The following is an 18,864-nucleotide window of genomic DNA, read 5'->3' as shown; positions in this document are numbered from 1 at the left end:
TGAGAAGCTGTTTTAATAATTAGAGAAAGATTAATGTTTGTCTTTAAGTTTCTTTATTTGAAAGCAAAAGCGTTCAAAGACCCGACTCACTGAACGCAGTCAGGAGAAGAGCCCTGAACGACACACATCACATGGTTATAGAGTCACAGCAAGGAAAAGACCCACCCAAAGTCTGACCTTATCTCTATTAGCAGATGGACCACAGAGACAATCCTGACCCCCAGCTCATGAACCGTCCCTCACCTCTTGGAGGGGACGATTTTATGGCAGGAAAGAGAACCGATAAGGATTTCAGGAGAAACTTCTGATTCTTCTTTGTCACTCGTGGGTTCAGGTCAAACCAGGGTACAAACTACATTCCACATTCAGTCCTTTAAGACGATTTCCAGATCGAGCATTTAACCCAAGATGTCTTCAGGTCTCTTCTGCCATCACAGCTGTGGAAACATCTAAACATTATCTGGAAACTTCTTTAATGGAAAAACACATGTTGCAGAAACACAAAAACACAGCAGATATAATCAGTAAATAAATGGTAAAAAGTTTCATCAGTTCCATCAAAGATGAAATAAGGCTAAAAATGAAATTTTCTATTACAGTACATATAGTAATTATGTATGTTTGCTTTAAGCGACATGAAAAAAATACATCCATGATGAAATGCAAGTGATTATACCAGAAATTATAATTTTACACTTAATTACAATAATGTAGCAGAACTTCTTATTCCTGTAAGTTACCATATTATCAACTGTTCCACCATGAAATCGCTGCAGAGTTACAGGAAAAACGTAACAGTGGACATAACTCATACAAAGATCAGCAAAAAATATTGAGTCAACACTTGAACCAGTTCATGTTAAGATTTTCTGAAGATACAAAAGTAAATAAAAAATGTAATAACTAAAGAGAAATAAAAATGATCTACATGAGTGAAACAAATGCTCAGAGTGACACTGAACTAAACAGTGTCTTCAGTAGCTGATAGTTTACATTACATTAGTAGATAGTTTGCCAATAAAAATATTTCTAATGAAACATTTCAGAAAAATAACCTGTATCTGTTGCTACTGCCAGCTGTGTGTGGAGGCTCTCTTGAATAGTAATAAAACCTAAACAGTCTCAGTATCTGTAGCAGGCCTGATTTCACAATCTGTGCTGCTCAACTCCAGATTGTTACACATTTTAGAACAGAGTGAAGCCAGAAACTTATCCATGATGCTTTTCTGACTTAACAAATATAAAGTTGTGTCTGCAAGGGGACTAAGAAAAATACAAACAAAATAAACTATTCCAAGAATAATGTGGTTTTTAAATGTTATTTCTTCAAGAACAATCAGAAGCCCAATGATGATGGGCAGATAAAGCAGAGTGTAATTAAGCAGCACCACGGCCTGAATGGCTACGATTCGTCGTTTTTCATCTGCTGGGACACGAAGCGCTCCAGAGAGAGCTTTGATAGTCCCAACCAAGAAGAAGATGAACAACGGAAAGGGCAGGAGGAGAAAAACTATGAAAAAGATTATGTCAACTGGCAGATCAGGAGCCACAAAAATCATTATCAGAAAAACAACAGGAAGGATCCAGACCAGACTGCAGACCACCACATATGTCTTGATGTTTCTCCTGAATCTGTACCACAGTGGCTTGGCAATGACCAGATACCTGTAGTAACAGATACAGATGTTTAGTCTCTGAAGATTATTAACCTGTCTGTCACTAGAGGACCCAAATTTGGGTCCTCTAGTGACAGGGGTGTCAAACTCCAGTCCTCAAGGGCCGCTGTCCTGCAACTTTTAGATGTGCCTCTGCTGCACCACACCTGAAAAGAATAATTAGGTCATTAGCAAGGCTCAGGAGAACCGATCTACACAGGGAGGAGGTAATTAAGCCATTTCATTCCACTGTTTTTTACCTGTGGCACATCTAAACACTGCAGGACAGCGGCCCTTGAGGACTGGAGTTTGACACCCCTGTCATTGTGATTCACAACCTGTGAATCACAGGTTAAGGGCAGATTGAAGTGAGAGACAGAAGAGAAACATGGAAACATACCTTTCACAAGAGATGCACACCATGAATCCAACACTGACCATTAGAGCATACAATGTGATGGGAAATAAATTTACTACTGATGGCATTCTGCAGCAGAGCTGAATGAGATCAGAGACCAGCAGGTTGATGACATAGACTGGAGCATCTTGACCCTTTTTCACCTGTGAGAAAGTCAACAGAGAAAAAATGTTAATGACTAAAAATATTCTGGACATGTTGGATGTTTCCTGTTCCACTTATTTTAGTCATTTCTAAGGACAAGACAAACTTAAACCTGAGACAAGAGAGAAGCACAGTTTAAATATCAGGCTGAGAGTCAAATAAGTTATGAATAAATAAGTTACAATTATACTGAACTCACCTGGAAAACAACTGCAATCATCACGATAAGAATTAGAGGAAGTCCAATTCCAATGGTGATCCAATCCACCCATAGTCGGATTTGATATAGCAAATGTTCATAATTGTTGTCATAATTGTAGCCATATTGAGTGTCGCTGTTGTTGAGGCTCATGTTGCTGTAATTGAAACTTTTCTCCTCAGATGTGTTAAAGTTAAACTCTTCCGTCCTTCAGTATTGAACCAGGAGTTTGATGACAGGAGTGACTGTAAACCAAAGAGACAAAGGTGTAAATAATTTTTAAACGTTTCAGTATAACATGTAATTCCTGACATTTTACCATCAGAATCTAAATGATATCAAATTATATTGGTAAAAGTGGACATATTTCTCAATTATCAAAGTTTATATGTTGTTCTTTGGGTTTTCCTTAACTGGGTCCAACATGGAAATATTCACTGTTCCAACCAGAGAAAGCCAAACATTCAGTGTTTTAAAGATTTACTTCTCTGTGTTGACCAATGGACATGTTTCAATTCAGGTTCTTATGAACAACCCTGCATTAGCAAACATTTAACTGGAACAATTTAAATGTTAGAGTGAGACGGCAGTTTATATGTGTATAATCTGAATGATTTGTTATTTTGTTCATTTACGCTGATGCATCAGGTTTGGGGGTAAAAGTTATTTTTCACCCAGGATCAGTGGTGGGAAGTCATTTCTATGTACAAGACAAACTTACAAGTACTTCGTTACTGTACTTAAGTACAATTTCCTCATTGCAGGGGGGACGCGGGAAGCGTCCCCCCTGCAATGACACGGCGCCCCCCCTAGTGGGCGCGCCCCACAGTTTGGGAACCTCTGACTTAGTGTCTGTTGTCACCCATCGCCTCCACCTTTACTCGCACGCGGCGCTCCAGACATGCGCAGTGGTTTCCTCTGAGCGTCAGTAATGTAATAGCGCTGCATAAATCATAAGATATGGCGACATGTAAAATCAGCAGCGCTTCGCTTTCACAGACGGTGGGGACTTAGTCCAACTTTTAGCGTCACTTGGAAGGAAAGCTTAAAGAAAAGTAAGATCTGTGGACGTGATGCTAGCAAAGCTAGCTGTACAGACGCACATGTTGCATCTGCAATGAAAAAAGTTGTCACTCATGCGCTGAATTCTTGTGTGGAGGTGTTGACTGAGGTGTCGCATATATGGGACAACGCTGTGACCAAAGTGCAATACAGTAATATGACATTCAGGAAGGATCCGATTCTTCTGGACGGATCTTTACTGATTCAGTTTATTTCAGCTGTAAGTATTTAATATCTAGGTGTTTTATGGGAATGTGGATCTTTCAGATCAATTTGAGAAGCAATTTTGAAGGTAAAACTTATTTTTTCTGTATCACGTAGTGCGGGGTGCTGGTCTTGACTACAACTCTGCTATGTGGCTCCTCGGTTCCATGTCCTCCCTGCCCACCTTCTTTCCATCCCATTTCTGTTGGATTTCTTTTAAAATAAAAGCCACTAGTGGCAAAAAAAAAAGTGAAGTTCCTGCTATGTTAGGACATGAGACAAGATGTTTCCATCCCTGAAATTATGATGCATAGAATCACATATCTAAGTCTAAATTATGTTACAGAGAGTAAACATAATAGAAACATGCTTTATCTGTGGCATTGTTTATTAATATGGCACATTTCTGATGTATTAAAATTAAATGCGATCGGTTCACTTAATGATATTAGCGATTAGGTAATGCATTCAGCAAGTACTTTTACTTTAAATACTTAAGTATTTAAGCCAGTACTTTTTAGCTTTTATTTAAGTACACATGTTAATGTGGTACTTTTACTTGAGTACATTTTTGTCTGTGTATTAGTACTTTTACTTAAATACATTTATTTAGTACTTTCTCCACCACTGCCCAGGATCCACTGCAGGAAGTTTCCTTAGACACAAAAAATGAAAATAATTTTCATGTTTTCATTTCTAATTTATTATTGTCAAAATTAATTTCATGCAGGTGACGACAGTGGGGAGGAAAATCTCCCCTTTAACAGGAAGAAACCTCCAGCAGAACCAGAACCTGGCTCAGTCCAAGTGGTCATCTGCCACAGCAGACTGGAGGTTTGAGAAAACAGAACAGATATGTAATAAAAAAAAAACAGAAGTGTTGACATAGGAGTACTTTTTATGTTAAAAGTAAAAAGTTAACAGCAGAAGAGAGAAAACAATTAATTACCGTTTATATGATCTCAGATGATGCCGTCTTCTAGAAAGGCTTCACAGCCAAACAGACCAGATGAAGCTTCTGTGGATTGAGGGAGAAAATGAAAATATGAAGTTAACCATTGAATTAAAAATAAATAATGCAAACTGAACAGTAGCAGAAGAAGAAAGTAGGATAGAGAGATGAAGTGGTCAGTTTGTCCTCCAGTAGCCTGAACCTACAGCAGCAGAACTTAAACCATGCATGTCTACGATTGGCAGGTAGCATAATTGTTTTTAATTTGTTCTATCAGTAGTATTAATTATGGGATATAATTTAACATATTATATTGGATGTAATCTTTCATTTCTGAAAAATTATATTTACCTTTGAAAGTTTCAGGGACAGAGATGGTTCCTGTTTTAGCCAGTTATCCTTCTCATCTTAACGATCTGCAGCCTGTGCATTCTCTATATCTGCATACCAAATGGTGTCTGACCAATCACATCTGACTAATCAGACATGAAAGGAAATGGACATAGAGATGATGTAAGTTCACTTCCTTTATAAACAGGAAGAAAGTGTATTCTAAGATCATAAAGTATTTCAGTTTTCTAAAACTCAGTTCTCATGAACCAACTTCTTCCAACGCAATTCATTTCAGTTATTTAGCGCCAATTAACAATAAATATCCTCTAAAGGTTCTTTCCAAAAAAAATTACCCTTTATGTTTTAACACCTGTTTTACCTTCTTTGCTCACATTGAACAGTTTAAACCATGCATGTTCTGGGACTCTGCTGTCAGCAAGCAGCACCTCATCTGATAGCTATAACTCTAACTCTAGAGAAGCAAAGCTGCAGTCATGGACACATTTCACATTATAGACAAATATGGGCATGCTGGGTGCAGGATGCACTGCATTGCTCTCTTTTGCTGTTGCTTCATCACCCATGTTGGTTCTTCCATCCTCCTTTATGTGCTGTTAGCTGGTGGGCTATCACTCGAGATGTGGTGGGCCAACTGTGGGCCTCCAGACACATTGGTGTGGGTTGCTTTATGTTTGCCTCCCTGCAGATGAGTCAGCAGAAAGGTGATGCCACTGGCATCTGGCAACCAACAACCCTCCCCCCACATATACTCTATATCCACACACTTTCACACATAAGGAAATGGCTGAAGTCACAAATACAGATGTTCCCCATGTACTTTTGTACCAGATGCAGCTTTATTTAGGGGGCGAAAAGGGGGTCACCATACCGCTAATGTGCTGGGGCGGGGTGGGGGTTACCGGGGCGGGGGGGTCACCGTACTGCTGTAGTGTGGGGTGGGGGTAAAGGGGGCGATAATGGCCCATCAATGAGTCCTCAGTCCACACTGAGGACTGTGACCCCCCAGTGTTGAAGCACTGAGGAATGACAGTGATTGTCCAAGTGTGCCGTTTGGAGATGCCGGATGGAAACTCCAGATGGCACACTTGGATAACACCTGTACATTCTCATAAATAAATGTCCAAAATGACATTTATTTTTTGTGCTATTTTGATCATTCTTGAAATCCACGAGCAGAATACTTTATTCAACAGATTTATTGTATTTTCCTGTCCGTACCTTCAACACTCAATTTGTATTTACAAGAAATAGAAATGAAAAAAATTTTTGAAGCAAAATTCTTAAATTTTTTTTGTGTTTCAAACCTAAACCGCTTACAGTTAGAGTATTTTTGACTGCAAAAATGGAAAATTTAGCTTGTCTTCTTCATAAAGAGACCAAGCTTTTGCATGTGCTCCAAATTGTTGAAAAACAGCAGCTGATTTAATTTGGGTATGCCTTTCCAGCCGTGTTTGGTGGTTTTGGTCCCACCAGTTAAGGGGTTAAAGTAATAACTTTGCTTTTTAGTCACACTTAAATTTTCATGTTCATTGTTTTCACTTTTGACATGTAAACTGATCATTTATGTACTGTAGTGTAGTTATGCATGTAATGTACAAAATAGGAAAGTAGGAATAAAAAAGACTTTTATGAGTAATTAAAATTGTACTAAATTAGCAATAGCAATAAATAAAAAATAAAAATTAAGTGTAATTTAAATACATTACTGATGTACTGATGTATCAGTAATGTATTTAAAGTATATTATAAGTATATTGTAATATAATTATACGATAGAAGTAGTACACTCAAAATATACTAATCAAGCTCTTGAATACTATATAAAAAAGTGTACTTAAAGTATACTAAAAATTGTAAATTAATACTATTTAAATACTATTAAAATACACTAAGCACAAAAAAGTTGTTCCAATATAGTACAGTTTAAGTACATAAATCAAAGTATGCTAAAGTATGTTAAAATTTAATATACTAAAGTATACTTTTTTTTTACTAGGGATGACACAGCATGCACACATTTCCTCTGGTATGTCAGGGCCAATTTTTTCCCATTTTTCTTTTTTTCACACGAGTCTCTACAGTATGTTGGTCTCACTTGAGCCCTGCTGCAGAATCTGCAAAGTGACAATATGTCTGATTGCTTTTCTAAACCAGGGATAAAACAGGGCATAAAGCAAAGGGTTCAGGCAGGAGTTAAAGTAAAACAAAAAGATCAAAAAAGTTGCAAATGAACTGTTGGTGATATTCCTTTCTATGAGGGCGTAACAGTAATAGGGACAGAAGCAGAAAAGGTAAACAACGATGAGCACGCCGAGAGTCCTGGCGGCTTTCAGCTCTGATTTCTTCGTTACGACGTTCACCGAAAGCTGCAGCGTGACGGCCGTGACGCGAGAGCGCATGGCTCGGGCCTGAGACACGGCCACCACGAACACTTTCGTGTACAGCACTACGATGACCGTGACCGGAGCAATAAAGTTCAGAATAAGATCAAAAAGTCCTGCGATAGAGTTGGTAACAAACGCACATTCTCCGACGCAGGACTTGTTTCTGCCCGGCTGAATCAGTTCATCCTTCAGAAAGAGCAGCCGGTAGAAAGCTCCGCAGAGCCAGCAGAGGCCGACACAGCACTTGACCCGCGTCAGAGTCATCCTGGTGGGATACTGCAGCGGCTCACAGATGGCCACGTAGCGGTCGATCGATATGAGAACGATGTTCCCGATAGAAACGGAGATAATCAGAGCAATCACATAAATATAAAGCGAGCATAAAACATCCCCTAACATCCAGCAGGTGTTTTTCCTAAAGAGTTTTCCCGGCATCAGCAGTAGGCCGACGAGGAAATCGGACACAGCCAGAGAGAGGAGGAGGATGTTAGTGGGGGTGTGGAGCTGCCTGGAGGGAAGATAGAGAGCAACAGTTATCCCGCAAGACACTCAAAGTTTAGATGATACAAAGTCAACATCGCATTTATAAAATCAATGTTTCAAAGACTTCAAGTCTAGGTTCTCCTGAGAGGTTGATCTCTGCCTGAAGTGGGAGACTGCGATGATGACGAGCAGGTTGAGCACCGCGGTGAGCAGAGAGACGAAGGACATGGCGACGCTCCCGAGAATCGCCTCCGACCAGTGGAGCTTCGGCATCCTGCAGGAACTGTTGAGGAGTTGTGGGAAACAGAGTTCAGCTTCGTCCTGAGCCTCCATCGCTGCACGGCTTCAGCTTCAGCCGGCAGTCTGAGCAGAGCGCCGTTTCACAGCACATTTATGTTTCCATGTCGGGCTCCTCCTCCTCCCATAATGCATTTCTCGTTATGTGAAGTTAACCCTACCCCCTAATACCAAATGGCTTCTTGATGCTTTTATTTTTTCATAGAATTTATTCGACACCAGTAGTGGCCTTTACTTTTGGTAGTAATCCGACAAGAAGAGTCTTCCTGAATATGAAAACCTGGAAAACTGAGAATTTTCAGACAGCTTGGTTTGAGACAATGAAACATTTACTAAAGCATTTTTTGCACATTTACATTTCAAGCTTACAAAGTTAAAGTTAGGGATCATTGTGATTAATCACAGCGCCAAGGAGCGATTAACTGGACTAAATTTTGTAATAGGTGGACAGCTCTAATTTTTCTTATTTCACACCTTTGTTGCATTTTCAGATTTACTAAAAAGAAATGTGTGATAAAACTATAATATACAGTTTATCAGAAAAACAGTAGAAACTTTGAGTTCCCCAGTTGAAAAAGTCAACTTTTCAAATTTGCCCGTAGTTTGGAAGATGGCTTTGATTGTACCGGTTAAGAAAAATAAAGATTCATTTGTCAGCAGGAAACCTTGGCGTAAAATATATCTCTTGGAAAATAACTACTAAAACATCGTCCTGCTGCCTCATTTCAAAACTATAAAAATTATAGTTAGACCCGGTAGGCATTTGTGTCCCAATGGGCAGAAGATTGTCAGATTTTAGAAACCAGGGATGAGTCACACCAGAACTGTACTTTTCTGATTGTTTCTATTGCACTTTGTCAAAGTGTCTGGAGGCAGGCCATACATACATACATTTCTATTCAATAAATTAGAATAATATTCATAGGTAGCTCATAGATTACCTACAAACAGATGGGTGTTTGAAAAATCTTTTATTTCTGTTAATTATGATGATTTTCCACTTACAACTATTGACAACATGGCATTTAAACTTAGAATATTACATCAGACCAATAAAAAACTATTTTTAAAAACAGAAATGTGAGCTTAGTGAAAAGTATAACATCTTGCTTAAAAGTTATTTTCAAAACGTAATTTTCGTCTTTAGTCTATATTATGATTTATTAAACACAACTGTACATACAAACATGCTCATATATGTGTACAAAATGGAATTAAAGTGATGTAATCATTTAGCTATGTTGTTTATTGACTCACTGCAGATTACCGACATGCATGTTTTTTGTCATAGCGTTAATTACTGAATATCTTTTGAGAACATCAGGTGTGTTTCAAGAGAAGTGTGGCTACAGTATGCTGGTGTCGCAGGAGCCAGGCTGCAGTATCTGCAGGGTGACGATGAGCCTAATGGCTTTCCTGAACCAGGGGTAGAACAGGGCGTAAATCAAAGGGTTCAGACAGGAGTTAAAATAAAAGACAAAGATCAAAAATGAGGCATACACAGTGCTGGTCACATTAACTTCAACAACGGAGTAACTGTAATACGGACAGTAGCACATTAGATACACAACAATGAGAATGCCCAGAGTCTTGGCTGCTTTCAGCTCTGACCTTTTGGTTGCTGTGTTCACTGAGCAGCGAAGCGTGACGGCCGTGACGTGGGAGCGCATGGCGCGGGCCTGAGACACGGCCACCACGAACACTCTCACGTACAAGAACACGATAATCGAAACCGGAAATATGAAATTCAGAACCAGGTCGACGGTCCCGGTCACGTAGCTTATCACGAACGTGCATTCTCCGAAGCAGGATTTGCTCCTGCCCGGTTGAACCAGCTCATCCCTCACGTAAAATATGCTGTATAAACCTGCACCGAGCCAACAGAGACCGATACAACACTTGACTCTCCCCAAAGTGATCCTTGTGGCATAATGCAGAGGGTGACAAATGGCTACATAGCGGTCAAACGATATGAGAACGATGCTTCCAATGGAACCAGAGACAATTTGACAGACCAGGTAGCAATAGAGAGAGCATATGACATCCCCAAGAAACCAGCAGGCTGTGCTTCGAAAGATTTCTCCGGGCATCAACAGGAGACCCACAAGGAAATCTGAGACCGCCAGAGAGAGCAGGAGGACGTTGGTGGTGGTGTGAAGCTTCCTGGAATGAGACAGAAAGAAAGGCAAACAGAATGACGTTAAAATAACGGCTCTATGCGTTTCTACCCAGCTAGAACTGCTTTCATCTTTGCCTGAAGTGGGAGATTGAAATGATGATGAGCAGGTTGAGAAGGAGAGTGGACAGAGAGACGAAGGACAGCACAGTGTTCAGGAGCACAGCTTTAGACCAGTGAAGCGTCAGCTTCCTGCAGGAGCTGTTGGCGAGTTGCGGGAAACAGAGTTCCTCCTCTTCCTGCGTCGCCATCCCGAGGCGTCCGTCTCCCTGACTTCACCTTTCTGTGCTGGTTTATAAACGTTTTCGCTTCTCCATTGTCTCCCCTCCTCTGGTCTCTACAGATCACCATTGACGCTCCTCCGTGGCACGTTGTCAAGCCTCCATTGGTGGTCATGTTCAAATTTGAAATACTTCATTGACCCCAAAGGAAAATTGAACATAAATCCTATGTTGTTTTTATGCTATGCGTTGCTAGAGATGCACCGATCCAATTTGATCGGTGCTTTTTTTGACAAAAAAGTTTTGATTCTGGTTTAATTGGAGCTTTTTCATTTCTGTGATGAATTTGGAAACTGACCCATTTTCATACTTAACCTTAAACATTTTTTTTAGTTTTTGCTTTAGAACTAAGATGACTCGTTCTTCTAGCTGTGAATTCAAATGTGGCATTAATATTACCACTAACCCTACTTTGTGTATACTTGTAACATTTCAACAAACATGAGCATGAAAAGTAAGAGAAGTTCTTTCATCCATTGTCTGGTCTTGACACCATTGTTTTTGTTGTGAATATATAATTGTACATGTAAATTCATTTTCTGTCAATATGTTGTTCGAACAGATCAAGCAATTTCTGTTGTACCAACATATTATTGGCCAATGATCCTTGATGACAGCTGGTCATCAAGGATTTTTATTTAAGTAACTGAAAGTAGCTTATCCCTGTGGAGTTGTGAGCGGCGCTGGTGAATCTATCCAGCGGTCAATGAGCAAGAGACGGGGTCACCCTGGACAGGTCGCCAGTCGATTGCAGGGCAACACAGACAAACACACCAAGGAGGATTTAGTGAAACACTCCAGGCCAGGAATCGGACCCAGAACCTTCTTACTGCGAGGCAACAGTGCTACCAACTCTGCCACTGTGCAGCAGCCCCTTTTATGCAAGAAACGTGGACAAATGTCAGAGTTTTTTGTTTTTTACTGGTTTAACAGCTATGGTTGTACCAGTGGCCTAAAACAAGGGGCTGGGACACTAAAATATCACGACTCTTTCAGAAAAAAAATGTTAAATGATGACTTTGAAAAGAATTGTTCATATTTAACTGATGAGATGCCAGAAGCCTAAAAACTTAAAAGTCATAACAGGACTTAGTGAAGAGATTGCATCATGTGCGCTGGCTGCGTCATGCTGTGTATCCTGAAACATGTTAACACCTTTGATTGCAGCGGCGCCTTGGAGATCATACGACTAATGCATAGAGGTGTGAAGAAATTCGTCTAATGAGGCTCAGCGAGAAGCCATTAGGAACAAGTAACGTGTTTACAGAGAAGCATTGTTAATCTCACTGGAGTTGTGTGTGTGTGTGTGTGTGCGTGTGTGTGTGTGTGTTATGGAGTCGTTAATGGCCAAAGGATAATTCTGATATGTTTTTAAAGTTAACTTCCGTTGATAGACATGGATCTATGGCAATGAAAGTTAAAGCTGACGGCTCATTAGGAAAAGCACAACAGTTCAGTTTTAATAACCACAACTCAAGCTGCTTGTTCTGAACTGTTTGTGAAATTAAAGTTTGTAGCTGTCATGTAATATATGTGTGCTACAACACAAGATTATCTAATGTGTTTCTCTACTCTGACCTAATTATTCATCATTTTTTGGACTGATCCTCCATTTTGATAATTCATTTGTTACAGTTTGTTGATAGAGACACAATTACATTTGTGGGACTTCACAAAAGTTTCCTCTGCCTGATTCAAAATGGTTTGCTGAGTTCAGTGTTTTGTAAAATCAGCTATTGAGCTTTCTATCATCTTACAGTGCTTTTCACTCCTCAAAAACAAACTTGGAGCTTTTTCTTTGATTCTTTCATGCAAACCAAACGCCTGACCTCATCCTCTCCAGGAGGCTCCGCAGCTTGGTGGTTTGAAACCCGAGGGGAAGCACTGGTTCGGCTACCGGTCTTCTGAATAAACTGGACACCACAGACGTTCCTGTAGGTCTCAGTTTGGCACTAAGAACTTCGATCACTGGTTGTTCATACAGCTCAACACTTTGAAGGTTTAAAAGTCAGAGGCACATTGTTACAACATCTGTTTCACTTTGTTGGTAGACCGGTTGGACTGTCCGGGTGTTTTAGAGAACAGGTGAATTTGGCGAGGTAATCAATGCATACCTTTCATCTCTTGGGTGGGCAGAACAGGGCCTTGATCTCGGACAAATTTTATAATCGCAATACGACAGGGACCTGTGAAAGGTCGGAAAAAAGCAAGTATCCAAACCAACTGGATGTGTGTTTGTTAATGGCTTTGTTGACCCACAATGCGGTGGCATTGACCGCCTGGCTATTGGGAAGTGGAGATGTTCCACAGTCTCCCACCGAAGGCAGCAGGATGGGACATCATGTGGCGTTCTTGTCTGCACCGTGAGGCCAGGCATTGTACTACAACGTAGTAAAACTAACTTTTACGAATCCTTAGCGTAGATGAGGATTGCAAGATGCGCTCAGCAATCTGAGGGGATTGCAAAATTGAACTACAGCAGTTGATGTGTACTTGTAATGTATAGCTAGGCCCTTCCTCTGATGTTCTGTTTGCAGATGGCCTTTTGCTATCATGTGGGGAGAGATGGCGAGATTTAGTGGGTAAGTCATCATAATGAACAGGACTGTTAATTCAGGTGCCTCAAGAACACCTATTCTGGCCAAGCTGAACAGCAATGCCTCAGTATGTTTACCTCAGTCATACTGCAGTCTAATTATCTGTGCTTTGTCATTTCAGTGGAATTTAAAAGTATAAACTTTCTATGTAGGCATATATGTTTATGTCTTGAAACGCCAGTCGGCCATGACAGATGGCCACCGGGCCGCGCTCAGCTGTTGGTTTCTTCCCGTTCAAAGGGAATCTTTCTCTCCACTGTCGCTGCATTCATGCTCAGTCTGACTCTGAGGGATTGCTGCATTTTCTTAGGTACCATAACAATGTGCTGCTTAAAATGTGCCGACTGCTTGCACAGTGCCTGGGAAACATTTAATGTCTCAAATGTTATTAGGAACGATAGTTTGTATATTTTTGTGAGTTTCTTGTGTGACGTTCAGACCAAGACAAAAGTGCTATTTCAGCAGTTTGTGGCACAGAAAAACCGGAACGCTGCAGCCTGTGAAGAACTGTAATGAACAGTTTTTTTTTTTTCAATTTCTGTGAATAAATACATTAAACTTTTTAATAACATTTTCAGAAGAACTTACTGGAGATTTGGTTTAGTAAATTTATAAAAGTTGAAGCAGATGCAGACGATGACCATACAGATGACACAATGAAACAACGTAGAAAATGGTCATGAATTTTTTTGTGATACGCCTGAATCGTACTGAGCCAGAAACACGCAGGATGCCGGCATCTAACAGCTCTGTTGTTGAATGCAGTCACACGCGCCATGCATGTGACTATTTTCTCCATGTGAGAAAAATCTGAAGGTTGTTCCAAAAAAAAAACAAAAAAAAAGTTTTCCACAAAGGATTCGACACAAATTTTTACCCTACAACTTCATGGCCAGACTAAGTTTCTTTGACTCCTTTGTATTTGATTCTGACATGTTTGTGATGTGAAGGAAGGAAACCTTCAGCCTTAAAATTGTGCAGCGCTATTAAAATATTAATGACATGGACGTTGCTTATTGTCACTTAAAAAACAGTCATGAGAAGATACATTTTCTTAAGAGCCACACTAAGCAAAACATATGTTTATCAGTTGTTTGTTATCAAATGTGTTACAGCATTTTATTTTTATTTAGCGGTGAGCTTATGGTAGAGACAGAAAAACTGAAACGCGTCTTTCAGTGTCACTGCAGTACGTTGGCCTGACAGGATCCGGGGCTGCAGGATTTGCAGTGTGACAATGAGCTTGATCGCTTTCCTGAACCAGGAGTAGAACAAGGCGTAGATCACGGGGTTCATGCAAGAGTTAAAGTAGAAGAGAAAGAACAGAAAAGGCACAGAGGGAGTGTTACGCAGGTTCACTATGACGAGAACGTAACCATAAAACGGACAGTAGCACATTAGATACACAAAGACAACAACTCCAAGGGTCCTGGCTGCTTTCAGCTCCGACTTCTTCGACTTCAGGCCCACCGACAGCCGCATGGTCACGGCAGTGGCGTTGGAGCGCATGGCACGGGCCTGGGACACGGCCACCACGAACACTCTCACGTACAGCACGACGATGACTGTGACCGGAAATATAAAATTCAAAATTAGATCAACAGTGCCCGTTACAGCGTTGACCACAATGGCGCACTGTCCGATGCAGGAGTTAGCTCTGCCGAGGTGAACCAGCTCGTCTTTTAAGTAGAAGACGCTGTAGGTGCCGTACAGGAGCCAGCAGAGACCGACGCAGCACTTGGCTCTGGCTAAAGTGATCCTGGTGGGGTAGTGCAGAGGATCACAAATGGCCACGTAGCGGTCAGCTGATATGACGATAATATTTCCGACTGAAGCGGAGACAACGTGAGTAATCAGGTAACTGTAGAGGACACACGCGACGTCCCCGAGGAACCAGCAGGTTGTGTTCCTGAAGATTTCCAAAGGCATCAGCAGGAGGCCGACCAGGAAGTCTGACACAGCCAGAGAGAGGATGAAGACGTTAGTGGGAGTGTGGAGCTGCCTGGATGAACAGAGACAAAACAAACAAAAAACATCGGACCAAATTATCAAAGGTTTCATTTTCAGTCCACTGAAATTGAACCGTTTACTCTCTAAAAACGTGTTTTTGCCTGAAATGGGAGACAGAGATGATGATGAGCAAGTTGAGCGCCACAGTCAGCAGAGAGATGAATAAAGTGACGTCCAGGACGACGCCCTCAGACCAGGCGGGTCTCGGCTTTCTGCAGGAGGTGTTGAGATGTTGTGGGAAGCAGAGTTCGCCTCTCTCCTTGTTCTCCATCTCCACACGTCCACAGCTCCTCTGATCTGCCACTGCTGCACTGCTAATTTAACGTTTTCTTAATCATCCCTCCCATTCTGGTTACGTCCGCAGGAAATGTTTGACTCGCTCTCCCCTCTTGCTCTGCTAGTCAAATTAAAGTTTTGGTAAACAAACTTACGTCAGGATTTTCCCTTGTCTACTTTTTATGGCACAGAAGACGTCCGGTTGAATCTTTGATCAGCTTTTATTTCAAACTAAATACACATTGTTCAGACAATTGGAAATTAACCTTAGCCCATCTTGCACAAAAAATGGGTAAAATTGAAATGATTAAAAAAAAAAACATTTTCTATTCACTTGCTTGTTTTTCAACCCTTGAATCATTTATTTCTCTCGTTAATTATCAGCTGCTTTCTAGTTGCCAGAGCGTTCCTGTCAAAGTTGTTGGCCAGGATTTCCTCTCAGCCTGTGTTTTCAGTGGTGCTACTGAAGGTCATACCTGTATATAACATTGTTATTTTATGTTACTTTGTTGCTGTTACTGTGGTTGCAGCTGAAGATTCACGCATACAAGAGTCTGTTAGTGTGTAAGTGTCTTGCAACCGTCAATAAAGCCGAGTTTATAAGAGTTAACACTGAAGCTCGTATATTCAACAATACCTGCTTTGCATTTTAATGTCTTTATTACAACATTTTGTGGGTATAAAAGTCAAATCTGTGTTCAAAAGATTTAATTGAGCAGCAGAAGCTTTTAAATGTCCGATCATAGTCAGATCCCACTCCAGTGCTCTCTGGCTAATGGGAACATTTACGTTAGCTGACCGGTACCATAGACGCGGTGGTACTGGTCCAATGAACACCGTCCTTCTCCGTCTGGAAAACCTCAGTCAGAGCTGGACCGTGTTCCCTGTAAGTCCGAATGTGTCCGTTAAGATGATGGAGGACGGACCACTCTGTGTGGGAGCAGAGGATCAAAGTTGATCTTCGGAATAAAGATCTTTGCTGGTGGGAGCCTGGTCTTCGGTACCCTGATCGTTTATCCCGTCGAACAACAGGCTCAACTTCTGTAATTGTCATTCCACAATGGGAAGCTGTCCACCTGGAGAATCCCAATGTCCAATTGTGGAAATCTGGTCACATTGGAAAGCCCGAGGATGAGCCACTTCTTCCTCATGGTTAGGTTTCCATCCTGCAGTTTGTTCGATGGGTCTGCGCATGCCAGGTGTAGCTCTAGGTCTCTTTGGAGTGATTTTGACAGGTTCTAGAGAGAAAGGCCTGCCATCAGTACATCTGCTGAAGGTCTCTGAGAAACAGGGGTGACAATGTCATCAGGACTGGGACCTGCAGCTGCTGATAACTCACTGACCTCTATCAGGGTCTGTCACCTATTCTTCGTTTACTCTCCGCTCGGTGGTCCGAGTTTCTTCTGGCCCAGGTGGACGCTACGTTAAATGGGTTCCGCCAGTCTTTTCGGACGGGGCTGAACCGTTGTAATTCAGAAAGAGCAGGAAAGTGCAGGGGCAAAGCCTGACCCACGAAAGGAGGCCTTAGTCCTCATGGCAGTAGTCACAGGTTCAATTCCCTGACTGGCCACATTTGCCGCATGTCTTCTCCCTCTCATTACCTTCTTTCCTGTCGGAAAACTTTCAAATAAAGGCCACTAGAGCCAACAAAAGCTTTAAAAAAAAGAAAGAGCAGGAAGTATAACGACCATAGAGAAAACGTCAGAGGGTTGCTAGTTTTCTGTGTTACTGCTGAATATAGTTTTAAGTGATGGACGGTCTTAATTATTTTGTGTGAGATTCGAACCTTCAGTCTGAAGGCTGTGTGTCGTGGTGCGTTCTGGAAAACCCGTCTCTGCCATTCACACTGCTCCTGTAGTCCGCATGCTACAGTCGCTGGATTCTGGGGCGGCGTCTTCGTTCTGGTGGTTTCTGGTAGTTGCTCCATTCATCACTGTTGCGATACCCATAGTATTTGTTCCTCCTAACCAGGGATGTGTAGTCTCGTCGTCCGTTGGCAGTCTGGTGTTGAAGTTCCCTCTGGACGACACATGGTGGGTTTTGCTTGGTTCCTTCTGTGCATTCTGTCCATCTTTCCTCTTCATTTTCCTCATAAAACATGATTAAGGCACGATTACTTCTGATTGTGGTTATAAGTCACTTATTTGGATTAAAAGGTCAAAAAGGCCAGCAGTGTGGCTGTCACTAGCCAAACACACAGTCCGACAGAAGCAGCTGCCGGATGCATCAATGCCCTAACACACCTGTATCAAACCGCTGAATTCCCTCATCATCAGTCGTTCTTCTTAGCAGCAGCCAGTCAATCATGTAATTTCGGTGTCCTGACGAAGAGACGCGTTTAAGGTTTTGTAAACACGTAGTCGGGTCTTGTTGAAATCAAATATCTCCGCCACATTGTTTAAAAAAATAATTTTGTACACGTGTGATCGGTTTCAGAATAATTTATCCAAACGGACCAGCACAGGTACGCTCCGTTGTTTTAAATTGACCAAACCCATAGGGGGCAGTGTAACACAAAGCTAAAACCTGTCAGCCAATCAGATTGCTTCAAAACTTCCAGACTTCCAGTTGGGAATTAAATATGGCGCCAGGAGTTTAACTTTGTGGACAGATATGTTGGTTAAACTGATATTAATTATTTTATTAGAGTATGAAGTTATTAAAACAACATGTGGATATGCCGGCGCATTATTTGTCACAGACACTAAAGAAAAGTTATTTTTCTCATTTTACAAACAGAATTTCCTCAGATCTCCACTTCAGTCTGAGCTTTTACTATTAATCACTTTTAGTGATATTAAATATATAAAACATACAAACTGAACTAGAACAAAAGTTGCAGTAGCTCTCATACTGAACGTGGACAAACGTGCTCTGCAGTTTGCATCAGTCCAACGAGAGAACAGGCTGTTTAAGCTGCATGATAAAAACTGATGCAGGAACGAGACACAAGCAGGTTTATTGTTTTATGCCTTAGTCGTTGGTCATGTCACTGTAGTAGTTCTGTTAATTTTGTAGTTAACTCAGCTATAAAAACAATAAAAAAAACATCAAACTGGCTGTGAAATTTCAGAGTAAAAGCAGTGTGCAGGTTTGGTGGGGGTAAAAAGTTAGATATCAACTCTTTACTTAAAACGCAGCTCGTTATCTGGATGATGAAACTGTTAAAGTTAAGAGATATTTCCAACCCCAGTGAAAAATGTTGGCAGCGATTGCATCACGCTAGTGTTTGTCTGCATCCTGTCATTGCTGACATGTTTTTTTTTTCACACCTTTAATTGTAACCACACCTCAGAGGCTGAGACGACGTCGTCTGACGGTAATCCATGAAGGTGTGAACTGAACTTCCACCAGGAGAGTTTCACCGGCCGT

General features: G+C 41.2%; 3 protein-coding genes and 1 pseudogene across 9 annotated transcripts; all 4 read right to left on the bottom strand.

Annotated features, from left to right (window-relative positions):
- Positions 1 to 453: 453 nt before the first annotated feature.
- On the bottom strand, positions 454 to 2,656 carry LOC148160511 (uncharacterized). The gene is made up of 3 exons (XM_088011949.1): positions 2,417 to 2,656; positions 2,056 to 2,216; positions 454 to 1,665 (listed from the first exon to the last, which is right to left on the bottom strand). Exons 1-3 carry the CDS (start codon positions 2,567 to 2,569, stop codon positions 1,113 to 1,115), a joined length of 867 nt encoding a protein of 288 aa, XP_087868075.1. The 5' UTR covers positions 2,570 to 2,656; the 3' UTR covers positions 454 to 1,112.
- Positions 2,657 to 7,039: 4,383 nt separating this feature from the next.
- LOC106930225 (trace amine-associated receptor 13c-like) lies at positions 7,040 to 8,257 on the bottom strand. 4 transcript variants are annotated; one of them, XM_088003881.1, is made up of 2 exons: positions 7,980 to 8,257; positions 7,040 to 7,880 (listed from the first exon to the last, which is right to left on the bottom strand). In XM_088003881.1, exons 1-2 carry the CDS (start codon positions 8,186 to 8,188, stop codon positions 7,064 to 7,066), a joined length of 1,026 nt encoding a protein of 341 aa, XP_087860007.1. In that variant the 5' UTR covers positions 8,189 to 8,257; the 3' UTR covers positions 7,040 to 7,063. The 4 variants fall into 4 exon arrangements, with proteins under 4 accessions (XP_087860007.1, XP_014863135.2, XP_087860008.1 ...); XM_015007649.2 differs by having other exon boundaries at positions 8,016 to 8,257; XM_088003882.1 differs by having other exon boundaries at positions 8,082 to 8,257.
- Positions 8,258 to 9,480: 1,223 nt separating this feature from the next.
- Positions 9,481 to 10,600, bottom strand: LOC106930224 (trace amine-associated receptor 13c-like). 4 transcript variants are annotated; one of them, XM_088003878.1, is made up of 2 exons: positions 10,400 to 10,600; positions 9,481 to 10,356 (listed from the first exon to the last, which is right to left on the bottom strand). In XM_088003878.1, exons 1-2 carry the CDS (start codon positions 10,577 to 10,579, stop codon positions 9,499 to 9,501), a joined length of 1,038 nt encoding a protein of 345 aa, XP_087860004.1. In that variant the 5' UTR covers positions 10,580 to 10,600; the 3' UTR covers positions 9,481 to 9,498. The 4 variants fall into 4 exon arrangements, with proteins under 4 accessions (XP_087860004.1, XP_014863134.2, XP_087860005.1 ...); XM_015007648.2 differs by having other exon boundaries at positions 9,481 to 10,315; positions 10,407 to 10,600; XM_088003879.1 differs by having other exon boundaries at positions 9,481 to 10,315; positions 10,476 to 10,600.
- Positions 10,601 to 14,387: 3,787 nt separating this feature from the next.
- Positions 14,388 to 15,566, bottom strand: LOC106930229 (trace amine-associated receptor 13c-like; annotated as a pseudogene).
- Positions 15,567 to 18,864: the final 3,298 nt, after the last annotated feature.

The sequence above is a fragment of the Poecilia mexicana genome, unplaced genomic scaffold (genome assembly GCF_051168715.1).
Source record: "Poecilia mexicana isolate PSO_F unplaced genomic scaffold, ASM5116871v1 scaffold_2, whole genome shotgun sequence".
Classification (NCBI taxonomy): domain Eukaryota; kingdom Metazoa; phylum Chordata; class Actinopteri; order Cyprinodontiformes; family Poeciliidae; genus Poecilia; species Poecilia mexicana.
This window is presented reverse-complemented; position numbering and strand designations above follow the sequence as displayed.